General features: G+C 46.4%; 1 protein-coding gene across 1 annotated transcript in view; it reads left to right on the top strand.

Moving 5' to 3' along the window:
* Positions 1-12,855, top strand: part of exosc10 (exosome component 10) — an 88,565-nt gene that overhangs the window by 60,683 nt on the left and 15,027 nt on the right. Inside the window, exons 17-20 of the mRNA XM_085966852.1 lie at positions 3,851-3,948; positions 5,357-5,452; positions 9,192-9,266; positions 11,283-11,385. Coding sequence (XP_085822978.1) covers positions 3,851-3,948; positions 5,357-5,452; positions 9,192-9,266; positions 11,283-11,385 — 372 coding nt within the window. The remainder of the gene's footprint in view (positions 1-3,850; positions 3,949-5,356; positions 5,453-9,191; positions 9,267-11,282; positions 11,386-12,855) is intronic.

The following is a 12,855-nucleotide window of genomic DNA, read 5'->3' as shown; positions in this document are numbered from 1 at the left end:
CCTCCCCTCCCCTCTCTGCTCCTCCCTCCCTGCTCCTCCCCTCCCCTCCCTGCTCCTCCCCTCCCCTCCCTGCTCCTCCCCTCCCCTCCCTGCTCCTCCCCTCCCCTCTCTGCTCCTCCCCTCCCCTCTCTGCTCCTCCCCTCCCCTCTCTGCTCCTCCCCTCCCCTCTCTGCTCCTCCCCTCCCCTCTCTGCTCCTCCCCTCCCCTCTCTGCTCCTCCCCTCCCCTCTCCTCTCTGCTCCTCCCCTCTCTGCTCCTCCCCTCTCTGCTCCTCCCCTCTCTGCTCCTCCGCTCCCCTCTGCTCCTCCCCTCCCCTCCCCTCCCCTCTCTGCCCCTCCCCTCCCCTCCCCTCCCCTCCCCTCCCCTCCCCTCCCCTCCCCTCTCTGCCCCTCCCCTCCCCTCCCCTCTCTGCCCCTCCCCTCCCCTCTCCTCTCTGCCCCCCCTCTCCTCTCTGCCCCTCCCCTCCCCTCTCTGCTCCTCCCCTCCCCTCTCTGCTCCTCCCCTCCCCTCTCCGCTCCTCCCCTCCCCTCCCCTCCCCTCTCTGCTCCTCCCCTCCCCTCCCCTCTCTGCTCCTCCCCTCCCCTCTCTGCTCCTCCCCTCCCCTCTCTGCTCCTCCCCTCCCCTCTCTGCTCTCCCCTCCCCTCTCTGCTCCTCCCCTCCCCTCTCTGCTCCTCCCCTCCCCTCTCTGCTCCTCCCCTCCCCTCTCTGCTCCTCCCCTCCCCTCTCTGCTCCTCCCCTCCCCTCCCCTCTCTGCTCTCCCCTCCCCTCCCCTCTCTGCTCTCCCCTCCCCTCTCTGCTCCTCCACTCCCCTCTCTGCTCCTCCACTCCCCTCTCTGCTCCTCCCCTCCCCCCTCTGCTCCTCCCCTCCCCTCTCTGCTCCTCCCCTCCCCTCTCTGCTCCTCCCCTCCCCTCTCTGCTCCTCCCCTCTCTGCTCTCCCCTCCCCTCTCTGCTCTCCCCTCCCCTCTCTGCTCCTCCCCTCCCCTCTCTGCTCCTCCCCTCCCCTCTCTGCTCCTCCCCTCCCCTCTCTGCTCTCCCCTCCCCTCTCTGCTCTCCCCTCCCCTCTCTCCTCCCTGCCCCCTCTCCTCCCTGCCCTCTCTCCTCCCTCCCCTCTCTGCTCTCCCCTCCCCTCTCTCCTCCCTGCCCCCTCTCCTCCCTGCCCTCTCTCCTCCCTCCCCTCTCTGCTCCACCCTCCCCTCCCTGCTCTCCGCTCCTCCCTCCTCTCTCCGCTCCCCCCTCCCCTCTCCGCTCCCCCCTCCCCTCTCCGCTCCCCCTCCCCTTTCCGCTCCCCCCTCCCCTCTCCGCTCCTCCCTCCCCTCTCCGCTCCTCCCTCCCCTCTCCGCTCCTCCCTCCCCTCTCCGCTCCTCCCTCCCCTCTCCGCTCCTCCGCTCCCCTCTCTGCCCTCCGCTCCTCCCTCCCCCCTGCCCTCTCTCCTCCCTCCCCTCTCTGCTCCTCTCTCTCCTCCCTGCCCTCTCTCCTCCCTCCCCTCTCTGCTCCTCTCTCTCCTCCCTGCCCTCTCTCCTCCCCTCTCTGCTCTCCTCTCTCCTCCCTCCCCTCTCTGCTCCTCCCTCTCCTCCCTGCCCCCTCTCCTCCCTGCCCCCTCTCCTCCCTGCCCCCTCTCCTTTCTGCTCTCCACTCCTCCCTGATGCTTTTTGACTTCCACAGCAGGCAGTCTGATTTTTCCACTTATAGCCTATTCCAGGCATATCAGGTCTGCATGGGTAAGTCCACTGTATACAGTGGTACATTTCACAAAATGCTTCAAATATTTTCCTCTATAAAGTTTCTCAGATGGAACCTACTTGCTAAAGTATTTAAGGTACTGAGAACACTTAATGATGGAATTAAATTACTTTTACTCTGTGCTAGTCCAAAAGATCATTTAGTCTGAGGGTTGAAGCAATATAGAAAAATTTCAGAGTCAATAATTCATTGAGCTACGGCCATTTGGCAAATTAAACTGCACAAAAGTAGCTCTTCAGCCTCGGGGCGCAGAAGACAGAGTGCATTGGAACAAAGAGGGATTTTGGTGGCACTGACTGTTTTTGGAGCACTCCAGATGTCCATTTTAAAATCATGCTGTGACATTAAAATCTTCAAAATTCGAAGTAATATTGTTTTCCACAGGATTTATACTTCAACCAGTAATGACCGCAGTGCATTCCAGAAAGAACCTGCTATGTTCGAATAACCCAAAGGAAATAAGAGTTGAGAAGTTGAGTTCGGCTCCTTATTTTAGTTTCCCTGTTTGCTACAGTGAGCTCATGTTGCATCACTTCAGTGTACTGAATTTTCAATACTGTCCCTGTTAATGGGCTTAACTTCCTCTGCTGGCACACAGGTTAAATGGGTTTGTGTAAAATTTGTTTGTACGCTGTTTTAATCAGTTTATTTTAAATGGATCATGACTGCGTTACAATAGTGCAGAGAGGAATTTTACATCGAATTTACAGCACATAAACAGGCCATTCGGCCCAACAGGTCCATGCTGAATTTTACTTGTAAATATTAGTCAGTGCGCAACCAGAGAAAAGTAAACCCTTGTCTCTGTTCTAAAGCTTCTAGACCTTACTATTGATTCTTTTTTCATGTTGCATTATATGAGAGAGTCATATTAACTGGCGTTCCCTTATTAAGTCAAAGAATATGTGCGAGTATAGAGTGTTAATAGCAGTCAACATCCATCAGATAAGATGAAGTTCTTTATTAGTTGGTTCAGTGCAATGCTGTTGAACTAGTAAAATAACCTCTTAGGAATAATACTTAAATACTTGTATTGGTGGTTTGCTATTCCACAATCATACGTTACCTCATTCACCCACTAATTCTCTCACGTTCCTTTTTGTAGTTCTATAAACTGCCTGTTTTACAGGGTGTCAAACTTGAACGCTATGGGATATGAGATTATGAACTATTACTATAATTCATCTGAAATTCCTCTCCAGTGTTCTAGTATAGAAGTTAACCTTGTTTAAAGCGTCTCCACTAAAATACAATTAAAAGAAAATGCTATCCGGAAATAGTCTGATATTGTAACACCAGAGCCCCCGTTTGTGGGTATGGAGAACATGACGGCCACCACGTGTTAATGTGAGAGTTAAATAGTTGTTCCTGGTTTTAGAGAGGCGCATTCAGCATTAACGCCATTGTATTCCACGGTGTAATTTTATGGTCTTAGTGTCTCTTTGAGCCACTTAGTTGTACACCATAGAACCCTGTGAGACGCAACGAATTAGAAAATACTGAACTCGGGGATTATATACACGATAACTCCTGGTCGAACGTTAAGTTAGATTCAAATTTAAGAATGAATTCAATGTAATTAAACAGTGCTCCTCTGTTTAGTTGCAAATGAACCATTAGAATTTGACATTGCTGTTTGAAATTGCTGATGTATTTCAGGAGCAGACTGCAGGAGGTAGATGCACCGTTGCTTTGCGGCTACTAGCCAAGGCTTGCGGCCTTTGTGTGGCCCATTTGTTATTTTTATCTATTCTGCACCGTGCTGAAGCGGTTGGGCAGCTGAGCAGTTCCCAGACGTCAATCACTGCCACTCTGAGCCAGCCTGAAGGAGGGGCTTGGCTCTGGCTTGTGCTTTCCTACGGTGCTACGTCCCAAGATTGTGTCATTCAGCAGCACTGGTGCAGTAAACTGCACACCCTCCACTACTACCTTCCCCCCCCACCCCGTCCCCCACCACTAACCCGTGCGCCCCCCCACCCCATTTTCAATTTTTTTTAAACTTATTGTGGTAAAGTAAATCGCAACGCTCTTGAATCAAAAAGATTTCTCCACAATATGTGCGATGCAAATTGAGAAAATAAACAATATGCCGTTTACTTATTTCTTTCAGTGCCACTGATCCAAACCAGTAAACTATTTCCGGATTTGGAGGATGCCAATATGACCTTGACACTCCCCTCCGCCAAAGCGATCATTACCATATTTGACGTAGGTGCTTCTGTTACTAGGTAACTCCACCTGTTGCTGGTGCATACTGTACAGTGGTTTAAGGTGTTTGCTGCACCCTTTACTGATTCCAATTCCCGATTAAACAACAAACCAGTTTGTGTGTGAGGTTTTGTCAATCTCCGCCAAGCTGCTGAATGAGAGACGAGCTTTTTTCCAAATCCGGAGAAATGCGCTCTTTTAGTTAGCTTAACCGTAAAACGGTACAGTATTCCAAAATAGTGAGATGATCCAGAACAGTGAACAGCTTCAGAGATGGTAGAATCAAATGAGGGAAAAGCAGTGTCATTGTAGCTACAAATTCTTGATCGTCCAAGTGTTTTTCTTTATATTTTTCCCCAAGTTCCACCCTTGCACTTTTCTGAAGGTGCTGACCTATGCTGGGGTATGGCTACATGGGCACCAGAAGCCCTTCCGTACCTCACCCACATGGCCATTCTTTACTTGTGGACATAGACAGTGAATGTTAACAAGTTAGTCAACTACAGGTAGCTTCACAGCTGCGCCCAATCCTATTGTCATCCAATATCCGCATGCACATTCACTTTCCAGCAGGATAACTGGACAATGTTCAGGAGAAAGAACCTTGACTCCCTTTCCTTCACCCTTCCCTAAAGCAGGGTGCTAAGACCAATTATTTAAATTTAAAATGGAGATAGACAGTTTCCTAGCAGATAAGGGAATTAGGGGTTACGGGAGAGGGCAGGGAAGTGGACGCGAGTCTAGATTCGGATCAGCCATGATCCTATTGAATGGCGGAGCAGGCCCGAGGGGCCGTATGGCCTACTCCTACTTCTTATGTTCTTATGGTACACCTATTACTACTACCCCAGCTGAAATGAGCTAGCTTGGCATTCCTGCTGTGCATACTGTAGCTCACTTCCACACTGGATGGTGTTTTTACCAACTGAGCCAAGAGTGTTTTTCTGAGATAGGCCTTCATTGTTAAAATATTTCCCCCCCCCTTTCTCTCCTCACTCCACCCCACCCCAATTGACAAACCAGAAATTGTTGATAGATACATAAAAATCATGAATATGTTCACCTCACTTGTGTGTTGAAGATCATGGACCAGCTAGGGCTTAATTTCTAATACTTTACTTTGCTTGACGTTATCCAGGGTAAAATTTAGTGACGCCATGCAGGCAGGCACTACAACCGTGTTGCATCTCACAATTGGGTGGTCCCAGGCTGGCTCCCTCTAGATAATTGTAGAACAACATTGATCTCAGTCAGCTCATTCAGGGCAGTGTTAAATATTTAGGCAATGGCAGAGATGTCGATGAAACATTTTTTTTAAAAAGAAGCCATCTGGTAACTGACCTGTACAAGGTTTCCTCCATGTGCTACATTAATGTGGATTAAGTGACTTCTTTTATTTTCACCACAGGATTCTGTTACAAATGAAAAGGAAGATGAAACATTGACAACAGCACAACAGAAAGCAAGAACCATTTTAGAATCATTTGAAAACCCTTTCAGAATGGTAAGCTGCACTACAGGATTTTGTTCAAAAGTGTTTGTGTATTTATTTTATATATGTTAGTGATGTCATAACTTTATAATGGGAAGGTTTTCTATGTTCAGTATTTCTAATGGTAAATACGTTGCAAAATGTTTCTGATTTGCCGAGAAAATCTGATTGGAGGAAATCCTCCAGTTGTTTTTACAATGTTACTAACGCGTAGCTACCAAAATAAATCTCCTCCTGTTAGGGAAAATTTTGACTGCTACAGGAACAAACTTCATTATTCGGGAGGTGGCGGGGACAGGGGCAAGAGGTCAGATGACCTCCAGTTTACCCTACTTGAATCACATATCTACCAGGCATTCTCTGAGCTGCAATGTCTGTGGTTGTGAAGAGGTGTACAGATATGATTTAGCAAAAGTGGACTGGAAACAGCTACTTGAAGGTAAATCAGTGTCAGAGCAGTGGGAGGCACTCAAGGAGGAGATAGTGAGGGTTCAGAGCATATATGTTCCCACAAAGAAAAAGGGTGGGACTCCCAAATCTAGATGTCAAGGGGCATACAGGGTAGGATAAGGCAAAAAAGGGAAGCTTATGTCAGATACCAAGAGCTCAATACTGCAGAAAGCCGAGAGGAGTATAGAAAGTGCAGGGGTGAAATTAAAAAGGAAAGCAAATCAAGGGCATGAAAAATCAAGGAAAACCCAAAGATATTTTGTAAATACATAAAGAGCAAGAGGATAACTAAAGAGTAGGGCCTATTCGAGACCAAAAAGGAAGCTTGTGTGTGGAGGCAGAAGACGTGGGTATGGTTCTTAATGAATACTTTGCATCTGTCTTCACTAAAGAGAGGGTCTATACAGACATTGTAGTTGAGGAGGATTGTGAAATATTAGATGAGAGGAAATGTTGAGGGGTTTAGCATCTTTGAAAGTAGATAAATTGCCAGGCCCGGATGAAATGTATCCCAGGCTGTTAAGAGAAGCAAGGGAGGAAATAGCGGAGGCTTTGACCATCATTTTTCAATCCTCTCTGGCTACAGGTGTGGTGGAGGACTTCTAACGTTGTGCCGTTGTTCAAAAAGGGAGAAAGGGATAAACCGAGTAATTAACAGGCCAGTCAGCCTAACCGCGGTGGTGGGCAAATTGTTGGGAAAAAATTCCGAGGGACAGTATTAATCGTCATTTAGAAAGGCAAGGATTAATCAAGGACAAGTCAGCATGAACTTGTTAAGAGAAGGTTGTGTTTGACTAACTTGATTGAAGTTGTTGATGAGGTTAGTGCATTTGATGTCTACATGGATTTTGTAAGAAGTCACAACACCAGGTTATAGTCCAACAGTTTTATTTGAAATCACAAGCTTTCGGAGCGCTGCTCCTTCGTCAGGTGAAGTGGAGAGATGCATATAGACACAGCTTATATAGTCAGAGAATAATGCCAGATGATTACAGGTAATCTTTCTAACTGCCATTTATCACACCTCGGCAGAGAGATAATCACGGCAATCAAAGGTGTGAATGGTGTCCAAACAGGTTAGTCAGGAAAACATTACATCAAAGAACAATGAGATGGGGTCACAAGGGGTCAAATGTTGACCCCAGCAGCGCTCTGAAAGCTTGTGATTTTAAATAAAACTGTTGGACTATAACCTGGTGTTGTGTGACTTCTTACATTTGTCCACCCCAGTCCAACACCGGCATCTCCACACCATACATGGATTTTAACAAGGCTTTTGACAAAGTCCCACAAAGCAGACTGGTCAAAAAAGTAAAAGCCCATGGGATCCAAGGAAAAGTGGCAAGTTGGATCCAAAATTAGCTCAGTGGCAGGGAGCAAATGGTAATGGTCGACGGATGTTTTTGTGACAGGAAAGCTGTTTTCAGTGGGGTTCTGCAGGGCTCAGTACTAGGTCCCTTGCTTTTTGTGGTATACATCAATGTAGGGGGCATGATTTAGAAGTTTGCAAATGATACAAAAATTGGCTGTGTGGTTGATGGTGAGGATGAAAGCTGTAGACTGCAGGAAGATATCAATGGACTGGCCAGGTGGGCAGAAAAGTGGCAAATGGAATTAAGTGTGAGGTAATGTATTTGGGGAGGGCTAACAAGGCAAGGGAATACATAATAAATGGTCAGATACTGAGAAGTGTAGAGGAACAGAGGGTCCTTGGAGTGCTTGTCCACAGATCCCTGAAGATAGCAGGACAGGTAGATAAGGTGGTTAAGAAGGCTTATGGGATACTTTCCTTTATTAGCGGAGGCTTAGAATATAAGAGCAGGGAGGTTATGCTTGAACTGTACAAAACACTAGTTAGGCCACAGCTAGAGTAATGCATGCAGTTCTGGTCACCACATTACAGGAAAGATGTGATTGCACTGGAGAGGGTACAGAGATTTATGAGGATGTTGCCAGGACTGGAGAATTTTAGCTGTGAGGAAAGATTGGATAGGCTGGGGTTATTTTCTTTGGAACAGAGGAGGCTGAGGGGGGACTTGATTGAGGGGCCTAGATAGAGTGGATAGGAAGGATCTATTTCCCCTAGCAGATGTCAATAACCAGGGGGCACAGATTTAAAGTAATGGGTAGAAGGATTAGAGGGGAGTTGAGGAGAACTTTTTTCACCCAGAGGGTGGTGGGGGTCTGGAACTCACTGCCTGAAAGGGTGGTAGAGGCAGAAACCCTCATCACATTTAAAAAGTACTTGGATATGCGCTTGAAGTGCTGTAACCTACAAGGCTACGGACCAAGTGCTGGAAAGTGGGACTAGGCAGGATGGCTGTTTTTCGGCCGGTACAGACACAATGGGCTGGAATTTCATTCAGAAGTCGGGTTGGAGGTGGGACTACAACTTTCGGGGTTGTAGTCCCGCCTCCATCAAGATGCGGCCAACCCACGTGATTTTAACTTGATTGACCTTGTTGAGCCCGCCCAGCAACAGGTGACGTCACAGACTGAAATTTCATCTGTCAAGATGTTTTGACAGATGAAATATCAGTGTTTCACAGCTGTTTGAAGCTGTCAAACACTGACAGTCTTACTTCTAACATGAGTCCTTCTCCACAGACTCAGTTAGAAATCTCTCCTGCACAGAAAGCTGCAGGCTGTCACTTTTGACAGATTGCAGCCATTCTGCCTTCTTTGCCGGTGAGATGAGGGACTCCCGAGACCTAAAGGAAGGAAGGCTGAAAAGGTCATTTAAACTTCTTTAATCACTTTAGACACACCAAACACACTTACCTTTGCACACATCACTCACCTGAACACCGACATCTCGACCCCTCCAAGCCCTTCAACCCGACGGCCCGACTCCTCTAACTTGGCGTGGTTTGGAGCCGTCGGGAATCCCACAGTTCAAGCATAAAAATAGGGATTAGGCTAAAAACTGCCTGTTAACAGGCAGCTAATTGGCACTAATCCGTTCCCGCCTCAGGGAGGCGGGTCCCAGTGCGGGGCAGGTACCCGCCTCCTTTGAAAGTGGCTTGGGGGCGGGATGGTGTCGGGACCCCCGGTTTCGGGAATTTAACCCCCCGCATGCCTCCAATCCCGACTCCACGGCACACTGAAAATCGAGCCCAATGGGTCGAATGGCCTCCTTCAGTGTCGTAAATTTCTATGACGGTCTTTCAGTTGGAGGCTGCTAAATGCATATTTTTTTCTTCAGGGTCTAATTAAAAGAAAAGTTTCTATCTTCTGTGAAAAATATTTTTGTTTCCCAATTTCCTAAACTTTTTTAATGAGTTTCTCTCTCTGTTTTCAGTATTTGTCTTCCAAGGATAGTAATGTGTACATCTCTCAAGCAGCGAAGTTTGACCCTTCCACCAAGATATATGAAGTAAGTACCCCGGGCAACTAAAGGCTCATTAGTATCCCTTTGATGGAACTTGGAGTGAATTGCTCCCAAGTTCCTGTTCACACAGGCACCACCAAAATACAAACTGAGCTTGTGGCGATTGTCTGATAATGATGATGCATGTATACCAGTTAGCTAAATTTTGGAGACATTGATTGGTTATCTCTCCTGGGTTAAAATTAAAAACTAAATGTTGCAACAATTTTAGGAATTGTGTCGGGGGGCATGCAGTAAAAGTTCCTTCCTTGCCCGGCTGAGCGTTGTGTTTTGGGACCTGCCCTCCAGAATATCGTGTTTACACTGCGGTCTGAAGCCACCGAGTGCTTTTGGGTCTACAGATCAAAGAGATCACCTTAACTATCGCTGGAAAGCAGTTCCTGCTTCACAGTGACACGAAAGATGGTGTGTGAATGCATCCGAAGAGGTTACAACCTATTTGGCTATTAAGGCAGCATTATATGGATTAAATACATTTTATGATATAACTAAATTATGTTTTCAAACTAGGGTCTGGAAACCTTTTGTGGTTTGCAAGGTCATCAGATTTCTGATTATATATTTGTTGAGTTACAGGATGTTATCTCTGTTATTGTTTTCCTTTAGGTAGCTGGCACTGTCTTTTGGAAGTTAGGAAAAGGGAGCATGTCAATATTTGTAGGAGATGGCCTGAGAGTGTGTCAGTATTTACAGAGATTCTCTGGGAGTGTGTCCGTATTTACAGAGATTCTCTGGGAGTGTGTCCGTATTTACAGAGATTCTCTGGGAGTGTCCGTATTTACAGAGATTCTCTGGGAGTGTGTCAGTATTTACAGAGATTCTCTGGGAGTGTGTCAGTATTTACAGAGATTCTCTGGGAGTGTGTCAGTATTTACAGAGATTCTCTGGGAGTGTGTCAGTATTTACAGGAGATTCTCTGGGAGTATGTCAGCATTTACAGGAGATTCTCTGGGAGTATGTCAGTATTTACAGGGGTTTCCCTGGGAGTGTGTCCGTATTTACAGTGGGTTCCCCGGGAGTGTGTCAGTATTTACAGGGAGGTTCCCTGGGAGTGTGTCAGTATTTACAGGGGGGTTCCCTGGGAGTGTGTCCGTATTTACAGTGGGTTCCCCGGGAGAGTGTCAGTATTTACAGGGGGGTTCCCTGGGAGTGTGTCAGTATATGTAGGGGTCCTTTGGGAGCCTGTCAGTATTTGCAGGGGAACCACTGCAAGTAAAACAAAAGTACCCAAGTGCTGATATCAAATGTCAGTACAGTACACAGACATGACGGAGAATAATATATGGTTTCTAAGGGTGATGATTTACACAGAAGCAGATTGTAGAGGATAAGTCATGGCCAGCAGTGTAAATGCACCCATCAGTGAAGCTGACGCCATAGCTCAGGGGTCATTCCCACAGAGTGATATTTGTTATATCATATGGCTGGTCAGGTCCTATAAATTTTGAATTGAGGGCTTTTAGGGTATTGCATATTTTTGCAGCCTGTGGCAGTTGGTTGAGTGCAACACTGTCATTGGAATAACATACCAGTGGGAATATAACTTAAGAACATAAGAATTCGGAGCAGGAGTAGGCCATATGGCCCCTCAAGCCTGCTCCGCCATTCAATAATCATGGCTGATCCTCGACCTCAATCCACTTTCCCGCCCGGTCCCCACATCCCTTGATTCCCCCAGAATCCAAAAATCTATCTATCTCAGCCTTGAATATGCTCAACAATTCAGCATCCACAGCCTTTTGGCGTAGAGAATTCTAAAGATTCACAACCCTCTGAGTGAAAAAATCCCCTCCTCAGTTCAGTCTTTAGTACTTTTAACTCAATAGTAAAGTAATAGATAGACTGCTGGATGGAGGTAGTTTTTACAGCACTACCTAATCTATTTGAAATTTGTGTGTCTGTTGTTTAAATAGCAGGCATTGTTACTTCATACCTGCAGTTTGTTGAAAGGAGCTAGTATACGTCAGACAATCTCAACCTTTCACTCTTGTGTAATTTCAGGTCAGTAACAGGTGGAAGTTGCTGAGCCAGGAACACTTACAGAAAGAGGCCAACAAACAGCAAGAGCAAACCAAGAAAGTAAAAGACACCCCAAAGCCTGCAGGTTGTCATGAGCAACTTCATCATTTGTACAATACCGCTGTCAGTGTCTGTCAAATCCCTCTGAACGCTCAGTTTTTTGCTTTTTATTTTCTGATCATGCTTGCATTAGATTGCGGAACCAGGTGAACAGAGTTGCCTGTAACAAGGAGTACTGATGAGTTAGTACACCAGCGCACTGTGGGTGGTACAACCCCAGTTTGTGTCCACAACTCACCACATGTTAAGTTTGGATTGACTCATTGACACACTTAGGAGCAAGCCATCCGTGGACTCCCTCGATAATACGTAGGAACAGGAGTAGGCCATTCAGCCCTTCGAGCCTATTCTGCCGTTCAGTTAGATCATAGCTGATCTGTATCTTAACTCCATTTACCTGCCTTGGTTCCATCTTCCTTAATGGGGATAATGCATGGGACTAAAGAGAGGGGAGAGATTTCACTCTCTTGTGTTGACCTGGTTTTAGAGGAGAGTGCGGACAGGCAGCTGAAGCTGTATGTGTGCACTCATGTTGCAGAAGCATGGTTCCATTTTTCTTCTCTTTGTAACCACCCAAGCTGTACACATTTCTTTGAAAGAACAGGTGGTGACTGGCGATGTCCACAGTCACCCTCAGCGCTTGCAGAGACCAGCAAGTGGAGCCTGTCAACCCTGGTAAAACCATTGCCAATGCTCTCTCTCCGCCATCAGCACCCATCCTTCGCCCTCTTTGCTGCTGCCTGCGGCACACTAAACATACACGTTGAGTCAGGGACTGCATTTACTTGATTATGTCCAAAATTCTGCTTGTATTTCATCATTTGAATTGGGGGTAGTAAACAGTCAGATTGTCGCCTTGTTTGGCATGGACTGAATGCAAAAATTCCCTGTATTTATTTGCCAGTCAAAGAACTGTAACAGAAGCTTATATTCATGTTTTCTTGTCTGTGGCGCCACAGTGTAACTTAGCATCAGAAAATTGTTTCATATGTTTTAGGGATGGGCAATAGACGCTGGCCTTGCCAGCAGCGCCCATATCTCGCAAATGAATAAAAAAAAGTTGTGTTCCTCGAGTGGCTTCCATGAGTCAAAGACAAGATAACAACATTTCACCATCCTTTTTGTGTACCAGTGCTTGAAGTCATGCATTTTCCTAGAGTTGAGAAATGCTGCTTCATGGCGCATGTCAGAGAATACCCAAGTGAGGGAATCAACCCAATTCAGTTGTAAAAGTCAATTTGGAACATTAGACATGAGGTTACAATGTAATTAAAGTAAAACAATATGGGAGAGATTCCTGCATATAAACATAATGTATCTATGGACGTGTATTCTATTGAAGCATTTGAACATGTTCCTAAAGTTATACACGTCTAAAATATATATATAGGAACAAGAGGAGGCCATTCCATTCACAAATCTGCTGTACCATTTTGCTAGCCATAGCAGCTATATTTTCTCCCTGTCTCTTAATACTGTTACTTCCCAAGGAAGT

Source organism: Somniosus microcephalus, chromosome 25, assembly GCF_052327205.1.
Source record: "Somniosus microcephalus isolate GS21.2 chromosome 25, FLI_Smic_1.0, whole genome shotgun sequence".
Taxonomy (NCBI): Eukaryota; Metazoa; Chordata; class Chondrichthyes; order Squaliformes; family Somniosidae; genus Somniosus; species Somniosus microcephalus.
Note: the sequence above shows the minus strand (reverse complement) of the source record. Positions and strands in the feature narration are given on the sequence as shown.